This window comes from Notolabrus celidotus, chromosome 18 (genome assembly GCF_009762535.1).
Source record: "Notolabrus celidotus isolate fNotCel1 chromosome 18, fNotCel1.pri, whole genome shotgun sequence".
Taxonomy (NCBI): domain Eukaryota; kingdom Metazoa; phylum Chordata; class Actinopteri; order Labriformes; family Labridae; genus Notolabrus; species Notolabrus celidotus.
In genome coordinates, this window is record NC_048289.1 from 5,838,037 (window position 1) to 5,852,970 (window position 14,934).

A 14,934-nucleotide genomic window follows, 5' to 3' on the forward strand; every position below is an offset into this window, starting at 1 on the left:
TTATAATAACTCTGACAGTCAGATTCACAGTTCCTCAGCTTTCTGACCTGAAGGATGAACAGGATGTGAAAATACTCCACCCAGCTGGTATCCAGGATAACAAAAGTCTTATAAGATGGGGCTCAGTTCAAATTAAACCATAAGTTTTCATATAAACCAACAAGGTCAGAAATATGGGAGGAGCTACGAGGAGCGCAGTTCTCTGACAAAAATCCGCCTCTTTGAAAATAAGCTCTAAAACATTTAGATTTTTGACATCATGTTCTGTAACGTAACACTTTTCCTGTCTAAATAAACACTTTCTTTTATATTCAAGTTTCAAGAAAAACAAAGGCATACCTTAAAGCACTCTTCAGCATGCAGGTTCAGTAATGCATCACAGTTTTTAGGAGACTTAACGCTCACAAAGCACATTTTGTTGGGCTCGATATGGTCTGATGTAACAACAGTGAATCTTTCTCCTCTAATCTTCGTTTCAGGCTACATTTTCCGTGTAAAAATATTGATACATCACTTTCCATCATGTTCTCACTCACAGCTCTTCATAAGTGGAGCTGGGTTAGTGGCACATTGATTCAGACAGGCAAATCTAAGCTTCCTTCAGGTGTGGGGTTCGGGTTTGGAAGTTTTGCTTTCAATCAATTGTAACAAAAATGTGCAACTTTCAAAATAATGCTTCTTTAAAATCATTATGGTTTCAGGGATTTGTGAATCACAACAACAGTTCGCATGTTAATGTTGCACAAAAGGTGTGAATTTGTTGTGCTTTGGCGCCAGATCAATCAATCAATCTTTATTTGTATAGCGCCAAATCACAACAAACGCTATCTGAAGACTCTTTACAAACAGAGCAGGTCTAGACCGTACTCTATGTTCTATTATTAACAAAGACCCAACATCAAGACAGGATAAGACTCAGTCTGATCTCATCTTAATGCACCATGAGCACTGCACCTCACAGTGTTTAGCTTGTTACAGCGGTGAGGAATAACTTTCTTTTTAACAGACAGAAACCTCGAGCAGGACCAGACTCATGTTAGACAGCCATCTGCTGAGACCAAGTTTGGGTTGGAAAGAGAGAGATATAGAGAATGATGTGGTCATTGTTTAAGGATAAACTATGTATTTAGGAAATTACACAGATTTATATGAAACTTTCTTGGCGAGTCACTTTTATTCGCTTCTTATTCAGATAGATTGCCGGTCTGAGCTGTCCAATTCTTGAAACAGCTGTCAGGCTTCCTCAGCAGTCATCTCCCTCTTTGAGCTTCTCTTTGCTATAATTGAGAAAGTACAGTTGTCTATTTTTCTCAGTTTCAATCCAAAACTTTTCAAATTGCTTAGCACACTACAATGATATTTGCCAAACAACCAAGTGGCAGATGCCCAGCGTGAAAATGTATCAATATAATTTCAGCATCATTATGACAGCCTGTGGCCGAAGTAGTTAAAAATAATCATGTAATTGTTGCATTTTGTGCAATTTGTATAAAGTACATTTTAAATATGTAAACACACAACTTTAGGAAAAGTCAGGATTCATCAGGACTGTCTTTAATTTAACAAAGTTACATGACATATGAATGGGAAAACAGTCAAAATGACCTCCTTGGCGTTTCTAGTGTTAAAGAAGACAAAATGAATGTTCCTGAAAATAAACCTCAACATTATGAGAATAACGTAATTTTACCAAAATAAATTGCAAGAGAAAAGAGTCATACATTTATGAGAATAAAAATGTAAATGCACAAGAATACTTTTTTAAACTAAGAAGATTAAAGTTTTTAATGTCCAAGAAAAAAGTTAAAGCGGCAAAAATGCAAGATTAAAGTCGATAACTATCAAGGTAACAGATGAAAAATGTATAAGATTAGAGTTGTAAATTCACAATGGGAAAGTTGCAAATTCACAAGAATAAATGTGTAAATTTAGAAAATGAAAGTTGTTACTTTTGAGAAAGCTGTTTCAGTTACAGGCTGTGGTTGATTCATGTGTGAGAGAGATTCTTATATTGGGTGATATGAGGAGTTAAACTCATACGGCGGTTGTAGAATCGCTAACAGGCTGCTTATTAGCTCTTCTGATTAACAGACTCAGTGTTTATATACAATGTGCTCCTGATGTGCTAAAAGAATGAGTTTTCATTTCTCTGTGAAAGCTTCATGAAGTCTAACTTCACAAGATGCTCCACATTCCTCATATCAGTGCAGGAAGCTTGCTTTTCTTCTGATCATCTCCTTCAAAAACACAAACAGGCTAGTCTGAAAATAAAACATGTATTCTCATAAATGTATTCACTCAAACCTAATTATATCCCTTCTTTAACGTGGCTCTAATACACCATTGTATCAAATCAACTCAACACCTGCAGGACATTCTGTCTGACAGAAGTCTCAGAGCTGTGTGTGTTTTCTATTTAAGACGTAGAGTGTGTTCATGCAGGAAACAGGAAGTAATGCAGTGTTTACTTATTGGTTATCTGCTGTTTACCTGCTGAAGTCAGTGATGAAAGTATATCATGAGGCGGCGAGGTTCATAAGGTTCCCATCGAGTGATTAAGTGAGATCATTAAATTTACCAGAGAGAGTGATTTATAGTTACCCAGACAGCATTTAACTTCCTGTCTGCTCTTTAAGGAAACCCAGCCTCTGTTTCCTGCCCTCAGGTCTCTTTCCTTGAACAGGTCTTGTTTACATTCAGTGCTGGTCCGGTCATGTCCCGTCCCCAACAACACCAATTATTTACACAGGATAAAGGGAAGAAAGCAGACTATCTGCATTAGGAGGAGGAGCAGTGGACGCACCTATACATGGCTACAAGATGTCAGAAGTATTAATTTCGCTCCCTCTTCGCACTTTAAATGTATTTTTTATCTGCTCCCTCTCAAGGGCAGCTCTATGTGTTATTTATGCCCAGCGGAAGGCAGTGAATCCTGTATATGCATACAAGATCACGGTGCAGGCTGCTGTTCGCACATATTATCTGGCAAACCAATTACAGGGCGACGACTTGCACAGGATACATAAGCTGAAGGGACTGGCTGCTCGTCCAGAAGGCGGGTCTGCCAGGCATATCAAATGAAGTGCACTCCCTGCCTCTACGCCATAACTCAACGAGGGCACAGCAGGCCGGGAGAGAGGAGAGAGGGGCCACGCAGGAGACCTGAGAGAGAGAGGGGCCACGCAGGAGAGATGAGAGAGAGGGGCCACAGAGGAGAGCTAAGAGAAGAGAGCAGGGAGAGAGGGGCCAAGCAGGAGATCTGAGAAAGAGGGGCCACGCAGGACAGCTGAGAGAGGAGAGCAGGGAGAGAGGGGCCAAGCAGGAGAGCTGAGAGAGAGGGGCCACGCAGGAGAGCTGAGAGAGAGGGGCCACAGAGGAGAGCTAAGAGAGGACAGCAGGGAGAGAGGAGCCAAGCAGGAGAGCTGAGAGAGAGGGGCCACGCAGGAGAGCTAAGAGAGGAGAGCAGGGAGAGAGAGGGGCCAAGCAGGAGAGCTGAGAGAGAGGGGCCACGCAGGAGAGCTGAGAGAGAGGGGCCACGCAGGAGAGCTGAGAGAGAGGGGACACACAGGAGAGCTGATATAGAGAGGCCACAAAGGAGAGATGAGAGAGAGGGGCCATGCAGGAGAGCTAAGAGAGAGAGGGGCCACGCAGGAGAGATGAGAGAGAGGGGCCAAGCAGGAGAGCTGAGCGGGGGGGGGGGCACGCAGGAGAGCTGATATAGAGGGCCATGCAGGAGAGCTGAGAGAGAGGGGCCAAGCAGGAGAGCTGAGAGAGATGGGCCACACAGGAGAGCTGAGAGAGAGGGGCCACACAGGAGAGCTTAGAGAGAGGGGCCACGCAGGAGAGCTGAGAGAGAGGGGCCACGCTTGAGAGCTGAGAGAGAGGGGACACACAGGAGAGCTGATATAGAGAGGCCACAAAGGAGAGATGAGAGAGAGGGGCCATGCAGGAGAGCTAAGAGAGAGAGGGGCCACGCAGGAGAGATGAGAGAGAGGGGCCACACAGGAGAGATGAGAGAGAGGGGCAACACAGGAGAGCTGAGAGAGAAGGGCTACGCAGGAAAGCTGTGAGGGAGGGGCCACGCAGCAGAGCTGAGAGAGAGAGGGGCCACGCAGGAGAGCTGAGAGAGAAGGGCCACACAGTAGAGCTAAGAGAGAGAGAGAGGGGCCATGCGGGAGAGCTGGGAGAGAGGGGCCACGCAGGAGAGCTGGGAGAGAGGGGCCAAGCAGGAGAGCTGAGAAAGAGGGGCCACGCAGGAGAGCTGAGAGAGAAGGGCCACACAGTAGAGCTAAGAGAGAGAGAGAAGGGCTACGCAGGAAAGCTGTGAGGGAGGGGCCACGCAGCAGAGCTGAGAGAGAGAGGGGCCACGCAGGAGAGCTGAGAGAGAAGGGCCACACAGCACTGAACAACAACCTGCCATATTTGAAGAGTTGGGTGTGAAAATACTTTTTAAAAACCTGTTACACTGACAAGTAACTTCTTGTGTATTAGTGTGATACAAATATGAAGTATGCTATGTCTCACCGGGTCCATGAGACTATTTGGATTTATGAGTTCCTGATGTAGACCCCGGTAAGTTCAGACACTCTGGAACATTCCTCTCGAAGCACCTCACGCCAGCAGTGATCAAAGAGGATGTTTCAGCTCCGCCTGCTTTGAGCTCAGTGACGTAGACAGATGAGGCAGTTCAGGGTTTGCAGGCATGTTTTACTGCATATGGACCGTTTGAATGAGGTGCCTCTACAGGCCTAAGTATGAGACACAGACAGGGCCTCATGAGCAAGCTGCGTCCTGGGGCCCCAGAGAGTCACGGCTGACTGATGCCATGGAGGTTGTAATTGTATGGCACTGATCGGCTCTCCCACAGGGACCTGCGCATACCAACAGATACATGCTACAGCATGCACACATACATGAACCAACATCTATAGTGTGTGTGGAGGTTTCTATTTCACGTGTTAATTCTGTCATTTTCAGTTGTATCTTTAAATTCATGTTTACTCACCAGGTGTTCACAAAGGCTATTTTCTTCAGATGTCACAGGGAAACGTAAAGTCAATGCTTTTATAATGCAGCACTGCTCATTTCCAGGTTGGAAAAGTGTTAACAATACTAACTTCCTGAATGATCAGCAACTGAAAAAAGGATGTGAAAATCTAAAGAGAAATCACACTAAACTTCAAGCTCAAACAACATGAAGCAATTCATCTAAACCCTCCTTCTGGCTAATTCAACCTGATCTGTGTCCGGTCTGTCTCTGATCCATCACGGCTCTGATAGGTTTCTATTCCAGTCAGTGTGTTAACAGCCAATGACTAGAGAGACCGGAGTCGAACCACAGCGGACCGGAGACGAACCTGACACGGATTTGGTGGAAGTCCAGTGTATTACTGTAATGTGCACAGAGGCACAGACAGGACACTTTTAGTAAAAGGAAATTATTTATCTAAAACAACCTCTGAGATTGAGAGTGAGGGAGCGAGATTTGAAAACAATAATCTTAATTCAGTCACCATGAAAATTACATCTATAACCTAAACACGACAAAGATCACTCCTTCATATTACAGTGTGATTGTACATTTTAGTGTTAAAAATCACAAAAATGATGATTGTAGCAGCATTCACCCAGAATCGTTTTGCAGGAGTGAGGGGAAATCTCGTCCGCGAAAAGACGTCATTTCAACCTGTTTTATTTTTCATACAGAAATCACAAATTAAGTGCCTGATGAGTGTAATCTTAAGAAAAAAGTTCAGAGACATTGCAGAGAGAGCAGATTTAATCATTTCCCACACAAGAATAAAAACATGACTGCACATGAACAGGTGCTCGAACTGTGAAGCCCCGACTGCAGAGAAAGACTCCTGGAAGCTGACATCGTTGAATGATATCTGAAGAGATTATATCAATGAAAACCTCTGTGTTTGAAGACATCTGTCTTTAAACCATGACATCCTTGTTATAGTTGGAAACAATGAGAAAAGTGATTTTTCAATTTTCTTCCCTCATTCACACAGATATCAACAGTGGATTATAATATATAGTATACTGCAGCTAAAATGATGTTACTACCAAGCAGCAACCTCTGGTCTCAAAATATGAACCCCATGTGGAAGTGTTAAACTGCAGTTCATTGAGCGTCCACTTGAGGCTGGCTGCAGAAACACCAGAAACCACACACATACACACCCATTCAAAGAAGATGATCTTGACAGCAGAAATAAACATGTTTACAGCCTGGTACAAAAAAAACTTTCAGTCTGGAGAGCCAATTTCTCTTGGCACACACTGTACGGGGGTGAAATTTTTCAAACGTGACACTTCAGAAGATCTTAAGATTACGTGTTTTGCCCATTTTAGGACATGACTGACTTGATTGACAGGCGGGAACGCTGTAGCTGTTAGTGAGGAGGCTAAAAGACCGCCTCTTTACCTCACACTAGCTTGACAGAAGTTAGGTTGAGTTCAACATTTCCAATATGGCTCCCGCCGACAATTGGCTTCAGAAACAGATGTGCGACGTCACAGATACTACGTCCATTATTTATACAGTCTGTGGTTACTAAAGAACTTCATAGTCACCAGAGAACATTTAAAAACAGAGATACAGTCCAACCACTCCCTGCACAATGGATATATTTGTTAATTGAGTCTGGATTGTGATGTCAAATTGGACAGCAATCAGCCACTGCCTACCATACTCAGGCTATCTCTTTGAAACTTCAGGTACCGAACAACCACGTCAGCATCCAGGAGTCTTTCTACTTCTGCAGTCAGAGCTGCATGAGATGGCTAGCAGGGTGGCAATATCAGTCAGTACTAGAAAGAGCTACACATCTGCATAGAAAATACACATTTCAGAACAAAATATAAACGATCATGCAGAAACACGATTTAAACCTTTTCCTCCTGAGGACAGACTGCAGCTTAAACACAGGTCCAACTCATGTTTATGGGGGGTCTTGGATGTCCAGACCTGATTTTAAATCCTGGTTAGTGCTCACTGCTTGCTTTCCAGTTAAAGTCGGTGAGCAGTGCGCTTCTGTTACAAACTTGTGGGATGGGATTCTGCTTTTCTGATGTTATCATTGGAGAGTGTGATGCTCTGTGAGTCATTCTAGCTGCAGTATATACCAGATGTGATTTGACACAATGGCCTTTGGTGTGTGTGAATGTGTGATGTATTTGAACAGATAAATGCACACAGGTGAGGTGATATGATGTCTTAGATTTAAAAAACCTGGAACCAAACATGACAACAGCTGTTTTCCTCTCACTGTAACTCCAGCTCTGTTTCTCCTGTTTATCTAACCAGCCTGACATTTCTCCTGCTTCTGCTTCTAGATCTAGACATGCAGCTGATTCTCACCTGAGTTCTGTGTCTCTTTTTTCTCTCTCTCCTTTCCCCCCTGTTTGTTTCATTACTGCATTTCTGGACTTCCCTCCCCCCTCTGTCGCTTTATTTCCAACCCTGGCTCCCGGTCACTGCAGGGTTTTGGGTTTGTAACATTTGAAACGAGTGCAGATGCTGACCGTGCACGGGAGAAACTAAATGGTACAATCGTAGAGGGACGCAAAATAGAGGTGCCTTCCTTTTCCTGTCCCTCCTCCCCCTCTGTTCCCCCTCCCTCCCTGACTCTTCCCTTTCTCTGCCTGCCACAGACGTCCTGCATACTTCCTCCCTCCCTTCCCTCTCTTCCCTTACTCTGCTCCCTCTCTCCCACCTGCCTGCTGCACCTTGAACGCTGCATGCCGAATCCTGATCCGTAAGTGTGTGTGACAAAGACAAAGACAGACGTATTCGATGTGGTGTGAGTGCGTTAGTTTGTTTTTTCTTACACAAACAGTTCATCCTTCTTTGCTTGTGATGAGTTGTGTGTTTTTGTCTGTGGATTGTGCATGTGATCACAGCTGTAATTAAAACTTCCCTGACAAAAATGAACTACTTCCAAACGCCACCAAGTGATACGTCAGTATCTATGATATCAAAGCGTTCTGATGTAACCAGCGTCTCACATGTCAGATTTCCTCCGTCTTTACTCATCAATCCTCAAACGGATGAACATGAAGGCTGTTTCAAACGCTGATATTATCATTTTTATGTAACAGACCCATTTTTGCCTTGCAAAGAAGTTTCTGAACTCCTTCACCGATACTAGGCCCACTTATAACAATACGTAGGGCTGTCAGTGTTAAGCATTAATAGCAGTATGATTAAGGTCTGAATTTAACATGATTGGCTTTTTAAACGTGCGCTGTTCTGTCCCTTATAATATTAAGGGGCGTGGCTGATTTGACTGGTAGCTCGGCTATGGCCTCACACTCGTTCCTCTTCTTCACCTTTTAAGGTTGATTGAAAGTTTGGTTGAGTCAGCATTTCCAATATGGCATCTTTGTGCTTCATAGCGCTTCTTTAGAAACCAATGGGTGATATCACTGAGACTACATTGGTGTCAACAGGCAAAGGGGGAATATGCCCGATTCCTTTCCTCAGGTTTCCGTGTTTGGTTCCTGGCGTCACTTTTGTTCTTTAGAATTAATCAGCGCTGTATGAAGTTTAGATCAATCAGAATTAAGTATTTAACACTGCCAGGTAATAAGTATGCAGCACCAAGCATTCAAAGTGTAGAAGTGTGGGCACAGAAACACGTGCAACAACCAAACTGAGGAAGCCATCTTTGTCTTGTGTGGCTTTGCACATCAAAGCTAAACCAACTTGGATCACTGAGAGACTTTTCTGTGTAAACCAGCTGTTATATTAAAAGTCAGCGTTACTTTTAAGATCTTGGAGTCTGCAGTGTTTGTGCTTTCGCTGCACTTTATTTTCTCTGATGTAGCTGAACATGTTTCAGGATCACATATTTTGACTGCATGTGGCCTCTTTGCTGACATGATCAAACAGCAGCATGGCATGGAGAGTGGATGCTTTATGGATTATCTAAATATGCCCAGTTTTTGCTTGATTCTTTTTTATGTGTCTAACTGAACTAACAGGCGCCTCTGCTTCTCTGCTGACAGGTCAACAACGCCACAGCCAGAGTAATGACCAATAAAAAGGTGGCAAACCCTTACACAAACGGTAAGACGTCTGAAATATCTCTCTCTTTTGAATCTGCAAGAATCTGCCCTGCTGCATTACATACAACAGATGGTTATTTATACATGACTAAATCTACACAGACAGATTTGTGAATGTTGTGAAATATGAAAACCCAAAGCCAGAAATGGCATCCAGGAGAAAGACTCAAATAACACAAAAATGGTTGTTCACATTTGGTTATTGAAGCAATATTTGTCAAACAGGCGCTCGGTTTGGTTTGAAATATCATGCAAATAGCAAAGTGAAATGTTTTCTCGCTCTGCGTGGAGAGGCGTGAAAAGGGCGAAAAGGGAAAGGGCGGCAGAGAAAAAGAAAAAGGAAGACTGGCGGTGGAGGGTGGGTGAAAAGGAGAAGAGTTTGGTAGATGGTCGAGAGAGTGAATGGGTAAATGAATAAAGCCAATAAAAAGAGCCGGGAGTCATTCGTAAAGAGAGGGAGAGACAGAAAGAGAGACAGAAAGAGAGAGAGAGAGAGAGAGAGAGAGAGAGAGAGAGAGAGAGAGAGAGAGGCCTTTAGGGTCTGAACGACAGAGACGCTTATAAGTAAAAGAAGGAAAGAGAGGTAAGGGATGGATGAACAAGGGAGGGAATTAAATGGCCAGACCTGGTCAGCACCTCTCCTTCACACACACACACACACACACACACACACACACACACACACACACACACTTCCATCCTGTTTGCGGGTGCAGAGAAAGAGAGAATGAGCCCTGAAGGGTTTTCCATTTGTCACTGTCATCAGGCCCCAAGCACAAACACACACACACACACACACACACACACACACACACACACACACACACACACACACACACACACACACACACACACACACACACACACACACACACATTTCCTCATCTCTCTCTCTTTCTCAGTTCTGTTCAATCTGCTTTATTGGCCTCAGCGTTGGTCGAGCAAACTGTTGCCAAACACCAAAAATACGACTGAATAAAAATAGAGAGTGATCCCGAGGAGAGCGAAACGATCAACATGTCTTATGACCGGAGTGTGTCGCTTGTAATAATGATCACAAGAAGAAGAAACAAGTCTCTGGTTCGTCCCAAGATTTTAGAAATTCACTCAGAAATCAGTAAAAAATGACTCAAACAAAATGACACAACATTCAAAGACTCAAGAGAGCACCATCATCACCTCTTTAAATATGTCCGGGTATCATGCTGTAAGCAGATTGTTTATTTATCATAAAACAATCATATAAAGATACAAACATCAATACTAAGATACTGAACATGCTACAATGCGTTAATAAGGCCAGATGTTAAATACACTGATCAAAGCCCACTGGGTCGGGACCCCCTGGGGGGTCGTGAGATGTCTTCCAGAATGATTTTTTTTTCTAAGTTATCTAAGAAAAGTACATTTTACCCACCTGTAGTACAAATATCAAAAATAGTAGCTAATCTTGAAATAAAACCTCAAAAATAGAAATGTAATGAGTTTTCTGCCTTTCTTTGTTGCCAGATGACTCCTAAGTTTAGGGTTAGTGAACAGTTAATTATCAAAAGCATCATAGCAGTAAGTTAATTCATAACGGCTCAGGAAACACAGACACGTGCTCATAGAGGTAGGCTCATTTCTGTAGATCAGTTAATGAAGTCACATTAAATCGCTTGGAGGGACAGTGGGGGTCGCAAATCTTTGGCAGCTATATTTTTGGGGCCGTGGGATGAAAAGTTTGGGAACTTGTTTGGGAGTTTGCTATAGGAAACCCAGTGGTGTCTTTCCTGGCAGTGTCCTCTGGCTTACTGTCTGATGTGCTACTGTAGTCAAGGGTGCAAAACTCTCCGCTCAGTGGAGCGACGGGGGCAACGGACGGGTCACACACACATGGAAATTTCATGCAGGAGACTGGAGCTGAAATCCCAAGTGATCATGTCCACATTGACCCAAAGTCAGCAGTCGACTTCTTTAAACCTAGATATCATAAATGTGTGAAACGTAACACTCAAACTCTAAAGATTGTTTAGCTCATTGGTTCAATTCCTCAACATATCCAAACTGTAATCATTTCACAGTTAAGCATGTGTCCCTGTTTCACATCAAAACTGAAAACGCTGCTCAGCACGATGTGTGAGAGCTCAAATTCTAATTATTCTGTTAAACAAATGTTTGTTTTAGAAGTCCAGACAGAAAGCACTTCAAGCAGTGATACTAACATGCTCCCTGTCATGTGTGTGTGTGTGTGTTTGTGTGTGTCCTCTGTGCAGGCTGGAAGCTGAATCCAGTTGTTGGAGCCGTATATGGTCCTGAGTTTTATGCAGGTAAACAATCACACTGTTATCTTTACTGTATCCTGGGACCTCTGCAGCCTTTATTTGCCTTCTCTCTTTATGCAATGTGTGAGCCATGAATGTGGGCGCCCACCTTGTGCACGGCATAAATTATGAAGCAGATGCACAGTTATTTGGGTATACATTGAGGGTGTGTGTGGTGGGGGGCTGGGTGTGTGTGTGTGGAGTCTGAAGTGGCAGCTTGGTTTCATTTGCTAGAAGTGCTGAGACTGTCCGCTCCCCTTAACTGCTCTCCTTTTTGCTCATTAGTCTGAAATCTGTTCATTCGCAGACAGCTTTACAGCACTCCTCTAAATAACCGCCCTGACACAGAGAGGCCATCCATCTCTTTTATTTCTCCCTCCCTCTTTTCCTGCTTTTCCGCCTCTGTCCCTCCATCCCACCATCCATCCCTCAATCTACCAACCAACCACGCAGCTGCCTCAGATGACCCCCTCTAAACAATGTGTCACAGATTTCCCTGCTCCACTGCCTGTGGGTCTGTCCTTTATGTGCGTGTGCGTGTGTGTGTGCGTGTGCGTGTGCGTGTGTGTGTGTGTGTGTGTGTGTGTTTTGTTGAGATATTTATGGGAATGTAAATTCCAGTGTTAATGTCATGCATATCTGAGAACCACTACATATTCTATAAACACAAACCTGTGTATATAAGCACAGTTACAGGAGCTAACCTGACGTCAGTCTGTACTTTCATATTGACTCCCAGTCCTCCTGCACTGACTCTAAATAAACAACGAGCTGTACTTGACTCTGTGCAAGCTGACCTGTTTGTAGAGGAAAAAGTGTTTTTGCATTTTCTGGTGAAACTGATCTGAAATGAAAAATATCTGCCTGCATCATTATTATTATTCCTTATTCCTTTACTGCCACTAACACAGCAGCTACTCTTCCTGGGGTCCACATAAAACAAACATAACATACAAAATATACATAAAATACAAAAACTGAAAATGCACCAAACATAAAAAGAAATACAGAAAATGCTACAGACATAAAAAAAAGAAAACTTCAGACATTGTTTCTGCAACAGACAGTCAAGGCTTACATCTTCAGTGTCATGTTTTCAGTGAGATGACACTATAGCTTTAAGACAGCTGGGTTCCAATCACTGTAGCTCAAAACAGATCTAAAATAAAACCACGAACACCAGAGGAGAGCTTTTAAAGCTTGTGTTACCTTCAGTATATTCTGAGGCACCCCGAGCATTTAAAAATGATCAACCAATTACATCACAGCAGACAAAGACACAAATGTAAGCACTAGAGATGGGTTGAAGACATCTAAACACCTTTAGATCGTAAACACTTTTATACATGCAGTGGAAGCCATGTTGGAAATGCTGAACTAAACATAACTTCTGTGGAGCTAGTGTGATGTAAAGAGGTGGGCTTTGAGCCTCCTCACCAACAGCTACAGTGTTCCCACCTGCCATCAGGTCAGCTGTGCCTCGTAATGGAAAAATCTTAATCTTAATATCTTTGAAATTGCTGGGTTATGAAAAAATTCACCCCTCGTACAGTGTGTGCCGATCGAGAAATGGGCTATCCAGACTACACTCATTTTTTGTACCAGTCTGTAAACATGTTTATTTCTGCTGTAAAGATCAGCTTTTTTGTATGGGTGTGTATGTGGCTTCCGTTACTTCTGAAGCCAGCCTCAAGCAGACACTCAGGAAACTGGAATCGCCATAGATAAGCCAAACATTTAATTTCCTCCAAAGTCTCCTCTCTATTGTATTCTTGTATGATAAACAGCAACATGTATCAGCTCTAATTTAACATAATGCGCTTGAATCACTGTGAAAAAGCAGAAAACGTGTCTTCACTGTGCAAGGTTGTGCTGTCTCCTGACCAAAATTTCAGACACCCCAGAAGTGTATCCAAACAGCTGATCGGAGCATGATCAGCTGCTGTGATTACCTGTACACTGCATGACAAGAGACACACGATCAAGCTGAGATCCAGACCATCTTTAGTATCAGTCTCACCTGACTTAAAGCCACGTTGAAGTGAGGTTCCTGCCACATAGATACACATGAAACTTGAAAAGGTGTTCCTGATTCCCTCTCTCCGTACTCCTTTGCACCTGCACTGCATGAAAAATGAAGAGTTCCCACCTGTAAGTGAAAGTGCGTGGGATTGGGATTTGTTCTGGAATAATTATGAGTGCATTTAATCTGGTTTGAGGCGGGGTAAAGCAGGATGTAAAGCGAGATGTAAGGGCGATTAATCACTCTTTATCAGACCGGCTTTCCCAGCACCCATCAGCTGAATCGGCCTCCATAAATCCTGGCCGGCTGACAGTGCACTCCATCTCCATTGGCGGGCTCGGCTACAGGTTTATTGTGCACAAATCCCATTCAAAAGAATGACAGATGACCTCGACATGCATACACACACCCATGTTCACACACTCATGAATACCCGTATGTTGCTGCACGTGGAAGAATGTAAGCATAGATGTAGTCTCTGTGGTGCAGTCTCTCAGGTGAGAGCCAAAACAACCAGACTCTCACAGTTACACTCAAACACTGCAGAGGATTTAGAGGCAAATCATTTTAATCTTTAGGACTTTTTCTGTTTACATTTTTCTAAAAGCAGTAAACAGAACAAAACAAATGTAAAAACTTTTTACTTTTTTAAATAAAATAATCAGCTGAAAGTCTGTTTCCTAACAAAGTAATCAGGTACCTCAGCTGTGTACTAAATAGAATAAATATGCGTAGTTTAATCTCTCACAGAGGTATCATGAAATGGAAACTTCATGAGAGGCAGGTCAGCTGAAAGGATGACACATTTATTGCATCATGATGGAGTTTTGTAGAATTTTAGAATAATTCATGCTTTGTTGTTGCAAACCAGACTTGACAGTTAAAATGTTTGTTTTTTTATTGGAATCTAGACCCGCTGCATCTGATACAAACTCAAGAGGATTACACTTGCTGAGTTTCATGACAGGATTTCAAGCAAACTTTCCTTGAGATGCGAAAAGCAAATTCGCTTGATCAAGCAGAAACCTACGATCTTAAAATACGAATCCCATGTAGAAGTGTTAAAAACTGCAGTTCCTCGAGTGTCCACTTGAGGCTGGCTGCAGAAACACCAGAAACCACATACACACCCATTCAAAGAAGACGATCTTTACAGCAGTTAACAAAAGAATGATTGGCTACTGGGGGAGGTTGATCACAGGTAAAGAAAGTAAGTTACACCGTATTATGTATAATTATCTGCTTAACCTGCACAACACAGGTGCCTATGCATCACCATGGGTTTTAAAGGTTAAGCAGATACTGAATGACTGTGGCCTGTCTTATCTCTGGATCACACAGCAGTGTAACAACATTAACTGGCTTAGACAAACTGTTGAACAGAGGCTTAAAGATCAGTTTTTGCAAAAGTGGCAAGGTGAACTGGATAAAATGACATCATTTGATTTATATGTACAATTTAAACAAGATGTAAAACTAGAAAATTATTTGTTATTTGAAAACCAGAAGTATAGACAGGCTATTTGTAAT

At 42.9% G+C, this 14,934-nt stretch overlaps 1 protein-coding gene across 1 annotated transcript in view; it reads left to right on the forward strand.

The window, feature by feature from the left end:
• The window catches only part of rbfox3a (RNA binding fox-1 homolog 3a), a 626,830-nt gene that overhangs the window by 591,745 nt on the left and 20,151 nt on the right, over positions 1-14,934 (forward strand). The window contains exons 9-10 of the mRNA XM_034708818.1: positions 9,019-9,079; positions 11,334-11,387. Of these exons, the coding sequence (XP_034564709.1) occupies positions 9,019-9,079; positions 11,334-11,387 (115 nt within the window). The remainder of the gene's footprint in view (positions 1-9,018; positions 9,080-11,333; positions 11,388-14,934) is intronic.